Source organism: Anomaloglossus baeobatrachus, chromosome 1, assembly GCF_048569485.1.
Source record: "Anomaloglossus baeobatrachus isolate aAnoBae1 chromosome 1, aAnoBae1.hap1, whole genome shotgun sequence".
Taxonomy (NCBI): domain Eukaryota; kingdom Metazoa; phylum Chordata; class Amphibia; order Anura; family Aromobatidae; genus Anomaloglossus; species Anomaloglossus baeobatrachus.
The window spans coordinates 651398753-651419335 of record NC_134353.1 but is presented as its reverse complement, the minus strand read 5'-3'; the positions used below and the strand labels follow the sequence as shown (position 1 = coordinate 651419335).

At 42.2% G+C, this 20583-nt stretch overlaps 1 protein-coding gene across 1 annotated transcript in view; it reads left to right on the top strand.

The window, feature by feature from the left end:
- TEP1 (telomerase associated protein 1) overlaps positions 1-20583 on the top strand; it is a 119149-nt gene that overhangs the window by 11154 nt on the left and 87412 nt on the right. The window contains exons 2-11 of the mRNA XM_075319906.1: positions 1981-2893; positions 2980-3120; positions 5536-5670; positions 5793-5954; positions 16117-16281; positions 18221-18292; positions 18384-18508; positions 18684-18841; positions 18927-19036; positions 19122-19212. Of these exons, the coding sequence (XP_075176021.1) occupies positions 1997-2893; positions 2980-3120; positions 5536-5670; positions 5793-5954; positions 16117-16281; positions 18221-18292; positions 18384-18508; positions 18684-18841; positions 18927-19036; positions 19122-19212 (2056 nt within the window). The 5' untranslated portion in view covers positions 1981-1996. The remainder of the gene's footprint in view (positions 1-1980; positions 2894-2979; positions 3121-5535; positions 5671-5792; positions 5955-16116; positions 16282-18220; positions 18293-18383; positions 18509-18683; positions 18842-18926; positions 19037-19121; positions 19213-20583) is intronic.

Below are 20583 nucleotides of genomic sequence, written 5' to 3'. Positions count from 1 at the left end.
ATTTCCCCTCCTGCCGCTGTTCTCCGTCCCCCAGTGTTGATTGACATAGATGAGGCCGCCGCCCTTATGTTACTCAGTGCTCCTGAAGTCTCACGCATGCCCAGTGGCACTATCGCGGGACTGAGCACTGTTCAAATCGTGAGCGCTGGTGATCTTATTGCGCAGGCGCGAGATTATGGGTGGGTACTTGAATGACGCTGGTGATGACAATGTCATCACCAGCGTCATCCAAGTAGCCGCCCATAATCTCGCGCATGCACAATAACATCACCGGCGCTCGCGATTTGAAAACAGTGCTGTCCAGCAACAGTGCCACTGCGCATGCGCGGGATTATGGGCGGCTACTTGGATGACGCTGGTGATGACAATGTCATCACTAGCGTCATCCAGGTAGCCGCCCATAATCTTGCGCATGCGCAGTGGCACTAACGCTGGACACTTCAAATTGTGAGCGCCAGTGATGTTATTGTGCAGGAGTGCGATTATGGGCAGCTACTTAGATGACGCTAGTGATGACATTGTCATCACCAGAGTCATCCAAGTAGCCACCAATAATCTCGCGCATGCGCAATAAGATCACCGGCGCTCGCGTTTTAAACAGTGCTCAGTCCCGCGATAGTGCCACTGGGCATGCGCGAGACTTCAGGAACACTGAGTAACATGAGGGCGGCGGCCTCATCTATGTCAATCAACACTGGGGGACGGTGAACAGTGGCAGGAGGGGGAATAACGGACGCAATACAGCCCGCCCCTGTGGCCAGCAAAGCTCATTAGCATACCAAAATGTATGATTTTATAAAGTGTTTATTTAGGTCTGAAAGGGGGGCCAGTAGCAACAGGAACCTTTCTAGATGCAACCCAAGAGCTGCTGAAGGGGATTCTTTTAACTTCATAGCGAAAATTCAGGTGACAGGTTCCCTTTAACCAAGCTATCTTCCGTACAATCTACTTCACGCGAAGAATGCCCTTAGTCCTACCATAAACCATAAAGGATGTAATTCATGCCCAAGGATTGTGAATGGAGGATCCTAGGCAGAACTAATGGTGACTCTCCTCCGAAGTCGTGGCTCATTTCTGTATAGCATGCTGCAGAATAAATATGCATTGGTTATCAGTTAAGCCTAAGTTTACTGAAACAACTGTAACCTGTTAAGTCTTTTCTAAAGGTACCGTCACACTAAGCGACGCTCCAGCGATCCCACCAACAACCTGACCTGGCAGGGATCGCTGGAGCGTCAGTACACGGGTTGCTGGTGAGCTGTCACACAGGCAGATCTCACCAGCAACCAGTGACCAGCCCCCAGCCAGCAGCGACGCGTGGAAGCGATGCTGCGCTTGGTAACTAAGGTAAATATCGGGTAACCAACCCGATATTTACCTTAGTTACCAGCGCACACCGCTTAGGGCTGGCTCCCTGCACTCCTAGCCAGCGTACACATTGGGTTAATTACCCGATGTGTAGTCTGGCTATGTGTGCAGGGAGCCGGCACTGACAGCGTGAGAGCGGCGGACGCTGGTAACGAAGGTAAATATCAGGTAACCAAGGAAAGGGCTTCTTGGTTACCCGATATTTACATTGGTTATCAGCGTCCGCAGAAGCCGGCTCCCTGCTCACTGCACATTCAGTTGTTGCTCTCTCACTGTCACACACACCGATGTGTGCTTCACAGCGGGAGAGCAACAACTAAAAATGGTCCAGGACATTCAGCAACAACCAGCGACCTCACAGCAGGGGCCAGGTTGTTGCTGGATGTCACACACAGCAACATCGCTAGCAAGTTGTGCCTCGGCAGCGATGTTGCTAGCGATGTTGCTTAGTGTGACGGTACCTTAAGCTTTCTTACCTAGTAGGTTGTGCAGATGTATCATTGTGTAGGGATTGGATAAATAATAGGCATTCATAAATGCAGTAAATAGATGTTTTCTTGCCACATGTACTTTATATTGTCAATTGATATAGGTGGTATGTTCCTATTTTAGGTTCAGAACTTGCACCATGCCTTCTTCTGACTTTGGCTCTCCTCTGGAGAATACTGGCCTACGTGGGACGAGACAGCTATCACAGTCTCGGCGAAAACTTGCTTTAACCTTGCCTGGTTCTGATCGATTGGGGACAACTATTCAATCTAAGATGGAACTCCGTGCACCTACAAATGAATTGCTTCAACCATCCTGGGAAAAAAAACCTCTTGGTCCTCTTATGACCACTAATTCCATTTTATCTAGTAGTCTGAAGCTGTCTCCTCAATCCTTGTCAGCATCAAACCTCTCATCCACCTTTAACTCTATTCTAAACAGCGGCTCTTCTATGACCTCTCATTCATCTTTAGACAACAAACCTTTATCTACATCATTTTCAGGCCTAATAAGCTCAACACCAGTTTCTAAAACCTTACTGTCCACCAATAATTGTCTAACATCTGAAGTTGCTTCTTCTACCCATATCTCCAACATTTTATTGTCCACTAAATGTGAAGTAAGCTCCTTCTCTTCCTTGTCTACCGAGTTGGATGCATCTCCTAATTCCTCTTCCACTACTCAGTTTGATACTTCAAGAATCACATTGTCTACTAAGCAAAATGAAATCTTTGTGTCACCTTTACCTACAGATGTGACCACAAAACTTAATTCTACTTTGATACCTAATGTTGAAGCCTCTATGCATTGCTCAAGCAATACTATGTTTCCTTCTATGAATCTACAAGAATCCAGCAAGAGTACTGTGATTAAGCCTACCATTCATGGTAGAATAACTTCAGAACTGCAATCCTCTTTAATTGATGGTGCGACAAAAGAGCTTGAATTACAAGGAGATGTGGAAGATAACACATGTTTACCTATATCCCTTTACGAAGAGGAACAGTCCAGTGAAATATCTGTGCCACAAGTTGAGGTATAGTAACGCCTAGAAATTTGTGGCGGTATTTGGACAAGTTGATATGTTAAAGCTTATAGATTGTGTGTTTTTTTCCATCACAGCTTTCCATGGAGTATTGGCCATCACAATCTCCTGAACCTTCAGAAAGTGAAAGCCTTGCCCCTAAAAAAATAAAACATATGGAGAAAAAGCCCACCATTCTTGATATTGAAAATTCAGACAACTTAGTCAAGCAGAAGAAGGTCAGTGAGATATTGCATGTATTTAATTTCATAATATATGTCTATGGATGTTGGAGCTCTATATTCCTGGTTCCTAGCTATGGTACTAAATTATTACCAAAAAGTTATTGAGTATCATAGTTTTTTCAGGTTGAAGGTAGACATAGGTCCATCAAATTTATCCACAGCCTAACATGTTAATCTATAGGAAAGCTAAAACCCAGTGAGGTAGATGCTAATTGCCCTTTATTAGGGGGTAAAATTCTTTCCCGACTCCATATATGCCAATCGGACTAGTCCCTTGGACTAGTAGTCCCCTGAATCAATGTCCCATCACAGAATCTAGTATCCATAACCTGTAATAAGATATTGTTCAATAAAGGTATCCTTGAACTTCTGTAGTGGATCAACTATTACATGGAGAGTGCCATAGCCTCACTGCTCTTACGGTAAAGAATTTACATTTGGGAGTATGATTACATTTTCTTTCCTCTAGATGTGCAGCATGCCCCCTTGTCATCATTGTAAAAAGCCAAAATGTTTTCAAAGTTGCTTTCTTTTCAATGAGAGGTAGCAACCTCTTCCAGAGTGCAGTCCCTGAGTGTATTGGCTGATCACCCTAGGTCTCACTTCCAGCACCCTCCGCAATGAGTTGGTGTTTAAGGTGAAAGTCAAGGTCAACCAGAGATTTCCACTGCAGAAGACGTGTAAAATAGCACAGTGACACAAGGATTGCCAACCTGATGTTCTTCTCAAACAGTCATATGCAGTCAGTATTTTTTTATAAACAAATTGAATACTATGGTAAGTCACAATTAAAGGGAATCTGTCAGCAGGTTTTGCTATCTCATCTGAGAGCAACATAACGTAGAGACAGACATTGATTCCAGCAATGTGTCACTTTCTAAGTTGTTTGCTGTCATTGTGGTAAAATCAATGTTTTCTCTGCTGCAGATCTAGCAGTTATACAGAGCTCATGAATATGCTGGACTACCTGAGCACGCCAAGTAGTCCTCTAATGATAATCTACTGTTGATTAAACAGTGATTTTATCAAAACTACACTAAGCGGCACAGTGAGTGACACATTGCTGGAATCAGGATCTCTGTCTTTACATTATGCTTCCCTAAGATTAGGGAGAAAAACCTGGTGACAGATTCCCTTTAAGGAATATATCTATATTGCTAATACAGTAGAACCTTGGATTAAGAGTAACTTGGTTTGAGAGCGTTTTGCAAGACAAGCAAAGATTTCTAAAAATTTGCAACTTGGTTTAAGAGCATTGCTTTGCAATAAGAGTAAATACTCACTGTGCACACTTCTGGTTCCATCCTTTCCCCGTTCTCTGACCCGCTCTGGAGGTTACTTTCTGCACATATGTACCGTATACTGTAAACAGTATACCATTGTACAGGATATACTATATAGCATATCTATCAATTTGCATTTGTGGATAGAGTACTGTACTTTTTTATTGATAACCAGTACAGCACATTGCTTATACTCTACCTCCCACACACAAAAACAATTCTATTGTAAGCTAACGTACAGTTTAATCTGTTTTATATGCTTTTACTGTACTGTACAGTATTTTGTATTGCTGTACTGTAATCAATTTTTTATAAATACAGTACATTATGTATTGCTGTAATAAGTTTGTGTAAATACAGTTAATATTTTTGGGTTGTGGAACGAATTGTCTGCGTTTCAATTATTTCCTATGGGAAAAGTCGCTTTGATATAAGAGTAACTTGGTTTAAGAGCACACAACCAATTATGCTCATAATCCAAGGTTCCACTATATTACTAATATAAACACCGATAACTTGGTGAAAAGTTAAATAATGATAATTATTATCACAGAGAATAGTCCTCAATTTTACACACTGTTTATAGGAATTTACAGATGTTGACCGTTCAGATGACGGACCATCCTTGCACTACAAAAAAAGGCTCGGCTACACCAAACCAGGAGCTGTGGATACAGTGGCTCTCACTTTTTGTTCATTTATGAGGCCCCGAGCACACAGACAGGGGGGTTGTCTTATGACCCCTGTAAAGATAAATCTGGAAATTAATTAATTGGCACATTATTTAGAGCCTATTTAGAAAAAAAAGAAACCATTGGTACATTTTCAAAATCCAGTTATAGAATAATTGAGTTTTATGTGTTTACACTTTGTTTATTATTACACATGAATAAAATACTGGCAGCCAACATGTAATACGTTGGCACATTTAAAAGGATTGACGTCAGTGCCTGTAAGGATGATGAGGAATAGGTATAGCCATTAAAACTGTTATAATGCCGATGTATGCTGTATCCAATGAATGTGATACATTGTGGCACTAGTAACCAGTTCTGTTTCAGAGTTCACGTAATATTTGTATTTTGTTGCATTTTTCCTACTATGACCTTCACTCTGTATTTTACAGATGGCTTTACTTTCTGCTGTATGTTGCTCACTGGTAAATTCACCCAAGTTCACTGATTCATCAGACACTACCCGGGCTGATATTAAGAACTTGTGTGAAGACATTGCACAACTTGATCCAGAATTTATATTGAAGGTAAGAAGATTTCATTAGTTGTAGTATCAGACAATATTTACCAAGGGAAACTGCAGGGAAGCAAAAAGTGGGTTATGATCATCTGTTTCGGAGCTGACTTGATAATTATTTGGTCTATACAGGTTGCTCTTTATACACGGCAGGAGCTCAATATACGTACTACTGCCAATTTTCTACTGGCCCTGTCTGCTTACCTTCCTACATGCCAACCACATCTACGTAGGTACCTGTGCTCTTCTGTGCAGCTACCAAGTGACTGGATGGACGTACCACGGATGTACCAGGTTTGAATTTTTAGCAAGAAGAAATGTATATTAAACACTGTTAAAATATTTTATTTATTTTTAGAGCACAATTGATTCTATGGTGCTGTACATTAGAAGTGGTTACATAAAAATACAAATTTAAATTCATAAACTAACAGTAACAGACTGGTACAGATAGAAGAGCACCCTGCCCTTGTGGGCTTAAAATCTACAGGATCTATCTATCTATCTATCTATCCCGCTTTTGGCGTTTATATTTCCCCAGGCACTTAAGTGGGCACACCCCTTATTGACAAGTCAAACTATGAAACTATGAGTATATGGAAACGATATCTATTTAAGGCAGATCTACTCTATTACACGCTTAAAATAGTGCTACGTAGACGGTAAAGGAATGAATAGCTGCACTTGCTGCACATATGTTCAGTCTTTTGAGCTTGATTTACCAGCTTCAGGTTTTCAAAGGCAGCAAGTGGTTAAAATAGGTAGCCTAACCATTTTTTGGGCTGCAGCTAGGAAATATAATTTCACTAAAAAAACAAAAGCCAAAAGATGTTAGAAAAGAAGCAAATTTAAAAAAAACAAAAACAAAAAACAACGCAAGTGTCTCGTAAACTGTTTTCCAGCTTAAAATACATTGTGTACACATACCTTTAAAACAGTTCACATACCCTTCAGATAGTAGTTAAGGCCCTCATATACAGACGAAACTTATCAGAACCCAGAGATAGAAAGGTTCCGCAGACATTCTAATAATTGTTAGGCAGATTACTACCCAGCATGTCCGATTTTGGACTACGGATCCTTTTGTTATCTAAAAGATGAGCAGATTGCTAGAGATGTCTAGTAGCGCCTCTCTCATAGCGAACACAAGATCACTCAACAAAGTGAGCACTCATGTGTACAGTATAGGAGAATCAGGCAAGATAGCTGCCAGCCAAATGATATAGTGTATAGGGGCATTAGTCAAATACTTGTTCAGCTGACATATGCCCTCATTGAGATAGTCATATTGTTATTCTGGCACACTTGCACTATAAAGATCTAATATCAAGTCTAATAAATTTAAATATTGCTACATCTAAATGACTACCGTGCCAGAACCACCATCGATACACGTCTACATCACCATAACTACCATCGGTACGTGACTTCATCACCAGAATCAATCTCAATTCTCGACTATATAAATAGTACCACTGTTGTAACTAAATCACCAGAACCACCGCCAGCCCAATATACAATTTATATTGCATGAAACTGCAGCTCCTAGTATGTCTTTAACCAAGGTAAGGAGATACTAGGAGTTCTTGTTAGCCAAAGTCATCAGACTTTGGACCATACAGGAACCACAACCACCATACTGATTTGAGAGAGATCATCTGTTTTAGGTCCATTAATTTTGAGCACATTGGTGATTCTCTAGGTCCTGAGACCCCCCCCCCCCCATAGAATGCTCAAAAGACCTCTTAGAAGTGCACAGCTTAGCAGACAGGACTATGATTTCAACTGCATCCGCTGTGTGCTGTGTGCGCTCTTCTAAAAGGACTTTTCAGTTGTGGTTGAGGGTCTCTGGATCATATTCCCGACCAATCAGCTCAGAATTAGTGGACATGAAAAATAAAAAATCTCCTAAAAGTTTAGTTACTCTTTGAGGTGGATCGACAATGCTGCCAATAATCGGAAACTGATTATTCGTCTAACTAACCAGGCTATCAAATCACCAGATGCACAGTCAAAATGTTTGTTTGTTGGTTAAAATACTTTTTCAGCTTACCTAAAGGAAGTCTGTCACCCAAATGCCAGTTAAAGTGCATAAACATTTATATTGGGGACATAACAGTCATATCAGTTTAACTTAAAGGGGATGACCATCGTTCCCGACCCAGACACCGAGAAATCCTTTTAAACAAGGAGAAAATAGGTGGACTTAGAAAACTAAAAGTAGATTTTATTGATAACAAGCTTAAAAGATTGACACAAATATATCACAATAAAAGTAGCATAGAAATTATGGACATACTATGCAACATACAAAACAAGACATAAAAATTCAAGGTGTTCGTAGCGATCTATAAATGAGGTGTACACACAAAGGCTGAATTGCCTATATAGATTGTCAGCTTAAGTTAATAGAAAGAACAGTCAGCCCCCTGCAGGGCAAAGTGCATAAGTAAATTGAGCTGGTAAGTCAATTGTTTCAAAGTATTAAATAACACAATAAGGAGTCGATCAATTGAAACATTAAGAGTTATACAAACCAGCTCTTTAAGGTAAACCTGCAGGGGGTGGACTGTCAGGACCATCCAACGCGCGTTTCACGTGTCTTAGTGCTCGCTTTATCAAGGGGGATACTCGCTGGTGGATTACACGGGCCTTTTAAACCAGGTGACGAAAGGTCACATGCTTCAAAAGGACCAATCACAGTGGGCATGCGGGCGCATGCGCACCACCCATGGAGCCGTCACTTGCAGCCGCGGTGTCAGGAAGCTGCGCGCACGCCTGGCAACCGGGACGTGTCACCAAGGCTACCAGGCATGTGCGCTAGCACAAATAGACGCCAGGGGAGCAAAGGAGGGACATCCACTGCGATCCGTGAATGCACTCTCCCACAGGAGTGAAGACACCATGTATGGAAGGTAAGAGTAAACAAATCAAGCGGTACAACAGCAATGGTGTCATTCCAACATAGATCAGGAGATGTAGAATCTTCAGTATTTCCCACCGTGTTGCATTATAGAGAAGATTTTCATATTGCAGTGCAGAAGATGAACAGGGTACATCAAAAATACAAAACGCTGCCAATACAGAAAGATAGTGAATATCAATTAGCATGTATATTACGGTAGATATTCATATATTAAATGCAGAGTGATTCATCATGTATGTGATGCATCAGTATTCAATGTTAAAGTTGATGCCAGGAAAACAGAGAACAGGGACTGCACAAGGAAAGATATCACAAAAATGGGGCAAAACCTAATGTCTCATTCAGTCCATTTGGTACAAAGGTGCCAAAGGTCACTATCCAGTATGCCTCTCTTTGGGCTAAGATTTTTTTTTAAGGTTACCACCGCTTAATGCCCCTTATCTTGAGGGATTTAGTGTCGTAGTTGTGATGGTCCCTGAAATGACGGGGTAAAGTTTTTAGGGTAGTGACATCTCTGGTTGTTTTGGCTGCGCCTATATCCCGCACGTGTTCTCGAACTCTCACTTTGAGTTCTCTGGATGTTAACCCTATGTAGATCTTGGAACAGTCACACGTGGCGTAATACACCACGTGTGTACTTTTACATGTGATGTAATCCTTGATAGAGAAAACACGTGTGCCATCTGCTGTATTAAATTAGTTAGAACGTAGGATATTGGCACATGCCAGGCATTGACCGCAGGGGTAGCAGCCCCGTAGTGGCTCCCTGGGACCAAATGGACTGGTGATTTTAGGAATAAAATGACTTTGGGTGAACAAATCTCCCAAGTTTTTACTCTTCCTTGAGGTCGTTAATGGTCTATCTGATAAATGTGACTGTAAAGAAGGTTCCATTTTCAAGATTGACCAGTGCTTGCTCAGAATGGCCCTGATGGTAGACCATTCGTGATTGAACGTTGATATAAACCTAATAGTCTCATCCTGCTTTTTTTGAAGGAAGGGTTCTAAAAGATGGTTTCTGGGAGTCCGTTTGGCTCGTCTGTATCCATCCTTTACATTCCACCTACTATAACCCCTTTGTAGGAATCTTGTTTCTAAAGGGGGCTTTACACACTACGACATCGCTAATGCGTTGTCGTTGGGGTCACGGAATTTGTGACGCACAAACGTGCAAAATCGCTCATCGGTGACATGGGGGTCCAGTCTCAAATATCGTTACTGCAGCAGTAATGAAGTTGTTCCTGTGGCAGCACACATCGCTCCGTGTGACGCCGCAGGAACGAGGAAGCTCTCCTTACCTGCCTCCCGGCCACTATGCAGAAGGAAGGAGGTGGGCGGGATGTTACGTCCCGCTCATCTCCGCCCCTCCGCTGCTATTGGGCGGCGGTTCAGTGACGCTGCTGTGACGTCGCTGTGACGCTGAACGAACCGCCCCCTTAGAAAGGAGGCGGTTCGCTGGTCACAGCGACGTCGCTAGGCAGGTAAGTATGTGTGACGGCTCTGGGCGATGTTGTGCGCCATGGGCAGCGATTTGCCCGTGTCGCACAACAGATGGGGGCGGGTACCCACACTAGCGATATTGGTACCGATATCGCAGTGTGTAAAGCGGCCTTTAGTCACGGGCTTGAACCTCAAATCTCTGGTGGAACAGATCCGCCTCATACTCAGGAATTGACCCACCGGGACAGCTTTGATGGTTCAATACTGATGGGATGAAGAGGCATGTAATAGGGAGTTGACAGAGGTTGATTTTCGGAAAACATCTGTCTGAATTGCTCCCTGTTGATCTACTATCAATTGGATATCTAGAAAGTCGATTTGTTGTTGGTCAAATTTAAATGTAAGTCTAATATTTGAATTATTCTGGTTGAGGGATGACATAAATTCCTTGAGCTGCTTGAGCGGGCCCTGCCACAAAATAAAAATATCATCTATAAATCTTGTCCAGCACTGGATATGGGACACGGCCTGCGGGCCTCCGACACCAAACAAACCCCACTCCCAGTGGCCCAGGAAGAGGTTTGCGAACGAAGGCGCACAGGCCGCTCCCATAGCAGTGCCACGACATTGAAGATAATTATTATCTTTAAAAACCAAAAAATTGTGATGCAGAACGAAGTCGAGCAGCTCAAGGATTAGGTCACAAAAATGGCTGTCCCGGCTGGTTCATCTGAGGAAGAAACGGACCGTCTGCAGACCCTGGGAGTGATCTATGCAGGTATAAGGAGATTCGACGTTTGCTGTGACTAGAATGGTGTCTTTGTCCACAAAGATCCCGTCAACTCTCCCCAGGACGTCCGTGGTGTCCTTAATGTAGGAGGAGAGTGTTTCCACCAGGGGTGTTAGGTAATAGTCTATGAACTTGCGAACAGGTTCACATAGACCTCCAATCCCTGAGACTATAGGAAGTCCTGGGGAGTTGAGGGGATTTTTGTGGATTTTCGCCAGAATGTAAAGGGTGGGTATCTTAGGATATGTAACTATTAAACCTTCCATCACCTTTTTGGTGATGAGACCCTCCTCAAAAGCCTTGGTGAGAATTACCTGCAGTAGATGAGAAAAAGATAAGAGGGTGCAGAAGTGTAATTTGGAGTAGGTTTTAGTATCTCTTAGCTGTCTGTATACTTCCTTTTCGTATAGTGTTTTTGGCCAGATCACTATGTTTCCCCCCTTGTCCGCATTTTTTAATACAACATCATCCATGGCTTGTAGTTGGTTTAAGGCCACCCATTGTGTATGCATTATATTATCAAAGCGTCGTTTAGTTTGTATTTTTCTCAGGTCTTCAGTCACAATTTTGGTGAATATTTCAATTGGAGGACTTGGGGACAAGGGGGGAAATTTAGTTGATCTGGGCAAGATGTTAGTTGGAAACATATCTTGCTGCTCTATAATCTGTTCACCTAAGAGTTCCTCCAATATCGCCAATGCTTCCCTTTCTGTCTCACTGGTACAAGGTGAATCTTCCACTGATTTATTATGAAGTTTCTTTAGTAGAAGCTGCCTAGAGAAGATGTGGAGGTCTTTGAGAGCAACAAAACAATCAAATCCATTTGTTGGAGAGAAAGTCATTCCCCTAGAAAGCACACTCAATTGTGCCTCAGAAAGCACGTGTGATGATAAATTGATCACCTGTAGTGCTGATTCATTGGCTTTACTTTGTTGTCTAGTGGTCATGTGGTTCTCTTTCTGTACTTTACCAAGTTTGAGGTAAATGTGGTTGTGCGCCTCCAGTGGCCTCTTTTGGTTAGAGTGCAGCTCCCCTCTCTTAAATCTTCAGATGATGTAAAAGATCTAAATGAATTGGATCTTGACCGCGAGGCTGAACTAGATCTATAGTCATGGCCAAAAGTTTTGAGAATGACACCAAAATTATATTTTCACATGATCTGTTGTCCTCTGGTTTTTAATTGTGTTTGTCTGATGTTTACATCACATACAGAAATATAATTGCAATCATATTATGAGTACCAAAAAGTTATATTGACAGTTAGAATGAGTTAATGCAGCAAGTCAATATTTGCAGTGTTGACCCTTCTTCTTCAGGACCTCTGCAATTCTCCCTGGCATGCTCTCAATCAACTTCTGGACCAAATCCTGACTGATAGCTGTCCGTTCTTGCATAAGCAATGCTTGCATTTTGCCAGAATTTGTTGGTTTTTGTTTGTCTACCCGTCTCTTGATGATTGCCCACAAGTTCTCAATGGGATTAAGATCTGGGGAGTTTCCAGGCCATGGACTCAAAATCTCTGTTTTGTTCCATGAGCCATTTAGTGATCACCTTTGCTTTATGGCAAGGTGCTCCATCATGCTGGAAAAGGCATTGTTGGGCGCCAAACTGCTCTTGGACAGTTGGGAGAAGTTGCTCTTGGAGGACATTCTGGTACCATTCTTTATTCATGGCTGTGTTATTAGGCAAGACTGTGAGTGAGCCGATTCCCTTGGCTGAGAAGCAACCCCACACATGAATGGTTTCAGGATGCTTAACAGTTGGCATGAGACAAGACTGGTGGTACCGCTCACCTCTTCTTCTCCGAATAAGCTGTTTTTCAGATGTCCCAAACAATCGAAAAAGGGATTCATCTGAGAAAATGACTTTACCCCAGTCCTCAGCAGTCCACTCCCTGTACCTTTTGCAGAATATCAGTCTGTCCCTGATGTTTATTCTGGAGAGAAGTGGCTTCTTTGCTGCCCTCCTTGAAACCAGGCCTTGCTCAAAGAGTCTCTGCCTCACAGTGCGTGCAGAAGCACTCACACCAGCCTGCTGCCATTGCTGAGCTAGCTCGGCACTGCTGGTAGTCCGATCCCGCAGCTGAAACAGTTTTAAGATACGGTCCTGGCGTTTGCTGGTCCTTCTTGTGCGCCCTGGAGCCTTTTTGGCAACAATGGAAGCTCTTTCCTTGAAGTTCTTGATGATGCGATAGATTGTTGACTGAGGTGCAATCTTTGTAGCTGCGATACTCTTCCCTGTTAGGCCATTTTTGTGCAGAGCAATGATGGCTGCATGTGTTTCTTTAGAGATAACCATGGTTAACTGAAGAGAAACAATGATACCAAGCACCAGCCTCCTTTTAAAGTGTCCAGTGGTGTCATTCTTACTTAATCATGACTGATCGCCAGCCCTGTCCTCATCAACACCCACACCTGTGTTAATGGAACAATCACTAAAACAATGTTAGCTGCTTCTTTTAAGGCAGGAATGCAATGATGTTGAAATGTGTTTTGGGGGTTAATGTTCATTTTCTTAGCCAATATTGACTTTGCAAGTAATTGCTGTTAAGCTGATCACTCTTTATGACATTCTGGAGTATATGTAAATTGCCATTAGAAAAACTTAAGCAGTAGACTTTGTAAAAATTAATATTTGAAGCATTCTCAAAACCTTTGGCCATGACTGTAGACACAGGTCGTGATCGAATATTATGGGATTTCCATCTATAGGCTCTATTGGATGTGAAATCTTCCGTATCTCTTTGAAATTTCTTTATTTGTTTATGCTCAATCTCCCGCTCACATTTAAGATACTCAGCATCTATTTCTTCGTTTAGTGTTTTAATTGCTTCTGAAGAAAGATCCTGTTTTAGGGAAGGATAGATAGTTTCCATCTCTAGCTCAATCTCATTTACAGTAGTGCTGTTCAATTCACAGAGCAGTTGCATGAAGCCCTTGGAGCAGACACCAGCCAAATATTCCCATTTTTTACGAAAAGAGTTAGCACTGACCTCAAAGGAGGGAAAAACCTGGACCCTTAGGGGGGCTTTACACGTTGCAACATCGTATCCGGAATATCGTGGGGGTAACGTCGTTAGTGACGCACATCCGGCGCCGGTAACGACATCGCAACGTGTAAATCCTAGATGCGCTGATAAACAATCACAAAAGCGTCGAAAATCGGTAATCTGTGTAGCGTCGGACATTTTCATAATGTCGGTTCGACCGCAGGTACGATGTTGTTTGTCGTTCCTGCAGGTCCACACATCGCTGTGTGTAAACCCGCAGGAGCGACAAACACCTCCTTACCTGCGTCCCGCCGGCAATGCGGAAGGAAGAAGGTGGGCGGGATGTTATGTCCCGCTCATCTCCGCCCCTCCGCTTCTATTGGCCGGCCGGATAGTGACGTCGTGGTGACGTCGCTGTGACGCCGAACGCACCTCCCCCTTGAAGGAGGGATATTTCGGCAGTCACAGCGACGTCGCTGAGCAAGTATGTGCATGTGACGCTGCCGTAGCGATAATGTTTGCTACGGCACCAATCGCCACATATCACATGTTCGACGGGGGCAGGTGCTATCGCGCTCGGCATCGCTAGCTGATGCTAGCGATGTCGCAACGTGCAAAGTACCCCTTAGTCCTCTAGGGACCAATCCTCTTTGTATATATTTGTCCAAAAAGGCACGGTTCCACCACACCTTTGTCCGTTTAGCCTTTGTGTGTACACCTCATTTATACGTCACTGCTAACACCTTGAATTTTTGTCTTGTTTTGTTTTGTATGTCTGCATAGTATGTCCATAATTTCTATGCTACTTTTATTGTGATCTGTTTGTGTCAATCTTTTAAGCTTGGTATGAATAAAATCTACTTTTATTTTTCTAAGTCCGCCTATTTTCTCCTTGTTTAATAATCTATTTGCTATAGTGGACATATACATAGTACATGGGTTTATCCCTTGATTTAAAATTATTGGACTGATGGATTTTTGGGTTCTACCGAGAAATCCTTGCAGCACACAGTGTGTGCGCTTGGAGGATTTACAAGCCTGCAGTCACACAGAGTGACTGCAGACTTGTCGTTCTAGACTGGACAGCACCTTTTTAATATTTGCTGAAAAATCTACTTTTTAATATATAAATGAGGTGGTTTTGGTGCACCCTTGGCATTGGCTATGCCTTGGTGCAGCCTTATCCCTTTATATTTGCATATAAAAACTACTACCATGTCTTGATTGATAGCGATCACTTAGTAAGTGGTCTAAAACTACTTTGTGTTCAGAGCTTGCAATAACAATTGACACTGGATGAACACAGCAAACTAGTCCAAGTGTCAGCACGGGTGTGCACAATGTGGCTGTGGGTGCCACTTGGAAAAGTAGCAAGCAAATTGCTTCAGTGAGGATGAGAGGGGCCTAGTGATATGGGAGGACATGCTGTCTGCTCATTCAACAACCCTCCTCTTTACTGAAGCCGTTAAAAGGGCAGCCACATTGTGTGCACCCACACTGACACTTGAAGCACGCTGCAGCACTCATCCAGTGTCAGTTCGCAAGCGCAGACTTGGGAGCTGATTTTAGACAGCACTCACTTTTACCAATGGAACACTGTCAGTAAAGACAAGACTGGCTTTAATATGCAAATATGGGGCCATAACCATGCACCCAAGCAAAGACCACACCAACGGTGCACCCAAACTAAGACCGCACCAATGGTGCACCGAAAGTGCCCTCATTTATATATTAATTTTTCTGCAATTAAAGAAGCACTGTGGTAGTTTTTGATTTCCCTAAACTTGTCTAAATGTTAGTGAAGTGTAAGGTCTCTGATAATTCACTTACCAATCGCTGTTTTCTCATGTGGCTGACTCCAAAATGAATCCACATTTACAGCTCGTCTCTGCAGACTTCTCTCTTCTCCGGTCTTCTGCAGCACATGCCCTGAAAAATAACATCATTATAATCTTTCTGAATAAAAATAACCACCAATGCTTTGCCATAGCTAAGCTCTATGCTGTGCCCCTGAAAAAATAATTGCTCCTCCCTGCAAAAACAATAGTACTCCACACTGTTCCTCTTACCGAAATGGCCTCCACGCTATCTTAAAGACGCAAATGAATGAAGGTGCTCTCTCCCTCCCCCCCCTCTCAGAAAAGACAGCAAATTTCTTAGACTGTCAAATGGAGGAGAGGTAAAAAAAAGTCTCTTTTGATGCTCCCCTGCAGCCCACCACCTTAGGTATCTATCTATCTATCAAGACTGTGTGGTGTGTTGGATGAATATTGTTTTAATTTTAAGCCTTCAATTTCTATTGCATATACAGAGCTTAGCAGGGGAAGGAGATAAATTGTCTCCACTGCCTTCCTGCCTCCGTAGAGCTTTGACCCTCAAATTCCAAGAGTTCAGTGAATATCAACTGGCGAAATACAATACCCGAAAACAGCGGGGAAAACATGCCTCCAAGAAAAAGAAGGAAAAGAAGACTAGGGTAAGAGTGTGTCATCAAAGTACCTTTTTTTTTTTTTTTTTTTTTTTTTGTTGCACACTTTGTGACTTAAAGAGATCCTGTCAGCAAAGTTTTGTAATGTAAAGTAAAACATGGCCATACTGTTGCTGTAATTTTGATTACATATATATACCTTTGGTGAAGAAATCCACTTTGTTGTTCTTTTTAATAACCATTTGAAGGTTTTTGCTAATTACATTTCGGTGCATAGGGGCTGAACTGTACACTGGGTCTTCTCCTCCTTGTCTGTGATTCCCTGGTGATGCCTTCGGTCTGTGAATAACAGGTCACTACTGAGATTTTCAACAGAGGAGGCATGCCATTCACAAACCGGAGGCCGGCAGAGGGGCCGAGGAATCACAGACAGGGAGGAGAAAACACAGAGTACAGCCCCTTTGCACTGAGTTCTAATTAGCAGAAAATTTCAAGTGGTGATTTAAAGAAGAACCACAGAGCAGATTTCTTCACCAAAGGTATCAATTCAATCAGTATTACAGCCCCATTACAGAATTGTCTTTACTGTATATTACAAAATCGTGCTGACAAGTTCTTTTTAAGCTCTATTCATGTAATATGAATTGTATGGTCAGCAGATATTTTTAATGTACATATATATTTCAAAATTGTAGCTTTTCAGCATATAGTCAGTAAGTGTAGGTATACCACTTTTTTAGTTGTATTGAAAAGTGAATCCTATACAAGTATCTGCCAGAAAAAAAAGATATCATATGGTATATATTTTCCACAAAAGAAAATATGGAATTCAATTGCATATGTATGGAACATATGTTCTGTGATGTGAAACTGTCCTCAGATTCATGGTGCCTGAACCACGTTCAGTATATTTTGGACACTGGCTGTGCGATTGCAGACTTGTATGTCATACCTTCTAAAGTTGTATTCACACACTGCATCGTTTACTGCGTTTTTATTCATTTTTGAGGTCACAAAGATGCATTTCCCTCCCCCCAGCAAAGTCTATGAGATTTCTATTTTGCTGTCTACATGTTGCATCTCTCCTTGGCTGCATCTTGTCTACGTTTTTGAAGATGCAGCGTGTCAATTATTTTTGCGCTTTTTCCAGTTTTTTTGCTCCCTTCCAGTCAATAGATCTGACTTAAAAAGCGCTTTGGGCAATATGCGGTAAAAACACCTAAAAAACACGTGCGTTTTTTTATGCGTTATAATTAAGGGCGTTAAGCCAGAAAGGCGTTAACCACGACTATGCCATGTCTGTATTGCACTGAATAAATCACCTGGTGACTCAGCTGGATCGCTTTCCTTCATTTTCTCATTGCTGCGGCAAGGGCAGGGCCGGATCCGTGTCTGAGGTGCGGTGAGGTCAGACGTGGGTGAGCTGGATTCCATTACAGGCTTATGCAGCATACTTTAAGAAGTCAAAAGGGAAAACTGTGTCGTTGCTGACTAGTCCTAAGTGTCCCCAATGTCTTCTTCCTGCCTCTTTGAGGTTGATTGACTGGGAGAGACCTGTTAGTCATGCAGAGTGGGGCGGGGAGAAGCAGACCGTTGACTGCATTGGACTAGTCATCCGATACCTATACAATAGTTCTGGCGAGTGTTTCAAAATATGTTTACTGTGAAACGTCATAGCATTTTAGAATAAACCATAGCTGGCTGTAATCATGCAAAATGATTGACTATTGTTCCTTCAGATGCCACTATTAACCGCTCTTCTATTTGAATGGGTGGACTAGGCTGCTACCAGGCGTATCTGGCAACTACTTGTCTTCTATCGGAATAATGATTTGGGCCTATTGAAACCCAACATGGCTGGTGCTTCACCATGCTTTACCATGAAACCTATCATTCATTCTGGAAATTGATGATGTTCCTGGCAGTTGTGTAATTTATATGAATACATTTCTAAACATAAACTTTTATCTTGTTTTTCTTCTTTTAGGATTTAAGGCATTTGAAAGGTGGTAGAAGCTTACTAAGACTGAAAGCCTTATTTACACTCCTAGAGAAAAAGGTGAGCTACTCAAACGTAAGAAGACTTTCGCATTTTGACTATCAGTCAAGAACGTATTGTAATATTCATTGGTGTAAAATCTCTCTCTCAGGCCGAACCTCCCACTCCTGCCGGAGCTGGAAAAAAGACTAAAGACAAGTTCTCCATGAAGAGTTTGATTCAGAGATTACATATTTCTAAGCCAGCTAAACATGTCATGAGTCTCCTTGGATGCAGGTTACTATGTCTCCATTTTTTTTCTTGTTCCTTTCTTTAATCTTTCTCCTGATCTTTCTTCTCCTTATGTATCAACCTTATCTTTCCTGTTATTTTTTTCCTCTTCACCTTTTTGTGTCATTTTTAACTCCATCCTTAATTCATCTCATTTTGGTTTTTTGTTTTTTTTTGCTAGGTACCCCAAAGATCTGAACTCCTTTTCCCGCAGCGGTCTTGAAGGGCCATGGCAGTCCCAACTGTCAGGACAGAGAATGAAATTAAAACAACCTGAAACATGGGATAGGGAATTAAGTGAGAAGGGAAATACAGGCCCCGTATGGGAGAGTTTGCTTGGTGAGACCAACAAGTAACGGGTGCAGATAAACTTACAAACTGGCATTGTACTAAAGCATTTTCCACTTTTTGTTTTATTCCTCAGACAATCGTAAAGTGCCTTTCATGGCATTATTAAGGAATCTGAGGAATCTAATCAGAGCAGGTATCAGTGAAAAACATCATAAAGAAGTGACTGCACGTTTGTCCAACCAGGTATGACAATCTTGTACCATATCTGAATATTGCCGGTATGATGAGTCTATGATCATTGTAATTATTTGACTTTTTTTTTTTCTAGAATTCGGTCATCAAAAGCCGTCTTTTTCCATTTCGCTTTCTTTCTGCTTACAAAGTCATTCAGGATCTAGACCGTCAGCTAAAGAAAGCGGGTCAGTTGTCCATGTAATATAATCTGGTTTGTAATGAGATATAAGAGTGGTTAATGCACTGGCACTTTCACACTGCTTTTCAACAGCGCATGCGTGGGACAATGCAGACTGCGCATGTGCAGTCATAGCCGTAACTTGAGGTAACCTAATCGTGGGTTTAGTGGGCAGGCAGCTATTGAGCCACCTGGTATGTTAGGTAGGAGTATTACATCCGTGGGAAAATGGAAACTGTAGTCCGGGGCTGAATTTAGGAATTCTGACACCCCATAACATCATTAGTTAGATATGAAAAGATATGACACACATTAGGAGGATTGGGATGGAAAAAAAATATATAGGCACTGATTCATCTTTATTTTATGATTTAAATATCTCCGTAAAGCTTTTATAGAGTTTACAGAATTTTAATGACTTTAAAATGGTTGTACTCTGTTTGGACAACAGCTTCTTTAATGAAACAGTGCCTCCTGTCAAAAAAAACAGCATATACTCACCTCTTGGTGTCAAATACAGTTTTGTTTAAAGGGAATCTGTCAGGTCCAGTATGTACCCAGAACCAAAAGTGGTTCTGGGTGCATATTGCTAATCGCTGCCTAGCAGTCCTAGCCTATAGTAGCATACATAAAGTGATCTTTAGAAAAAGTATTTCTAAAAATCTTTTATGATATGCTAATGAGGCCATCGACAAGTCGCAAGGGCATTACTTCCCTTGGCTAGTTGGCCCTCTTAGCATGTAAGCACGCCCCTGTGGGAGTGCTAACATGCTAAGAAATGCGCAGTGTCAGAGGCATGGTCACTCTCCTCTCTCTGCTGCCACCATGGCTGATGCTGGTTTACGTATCAGTGCACTTGATCAGAAGTCCCAAAACGTCCGGTCATGCGCATCATAAAGCCAGGTGTATGGGTCCCAGCTTCAAACTGGTGTAGTGTGCGTTAATGGACGTCTGGTCATGCGCACTGACCCTAAGCCCAGCATTCTGAAGCAGTGCAATGGACACAGGTACGTGCGTCACTGCTGATGATGACGCTGGGCAATGGCCATTAAATACCATGTTAGCATGCCCCTGTGTTAGCACGATGCTACTATAGCCTGGAACTGTTAGGCAGGGATTAGCAATATGCACCCAGAACTGCTCGTGGGTCTGAGTGCATATTGCACCTGACAGGTTCTCTTTAATGGAAATTTAAGTTCTACTACTCAGTGACATAGCCAAGGTCATGCAAGTGCCAGCAGTGACGACACCAACATTGCTTGTACAGTGCGGGCCCAGGAGGTGAGAATATACTGTTTTTATTTTCCATAAAGCACTGATTTAGTTAAGAAAGAGTTGCTGCAAAATGTTATCTTGGTTGTATGATTCAGAAAAAATT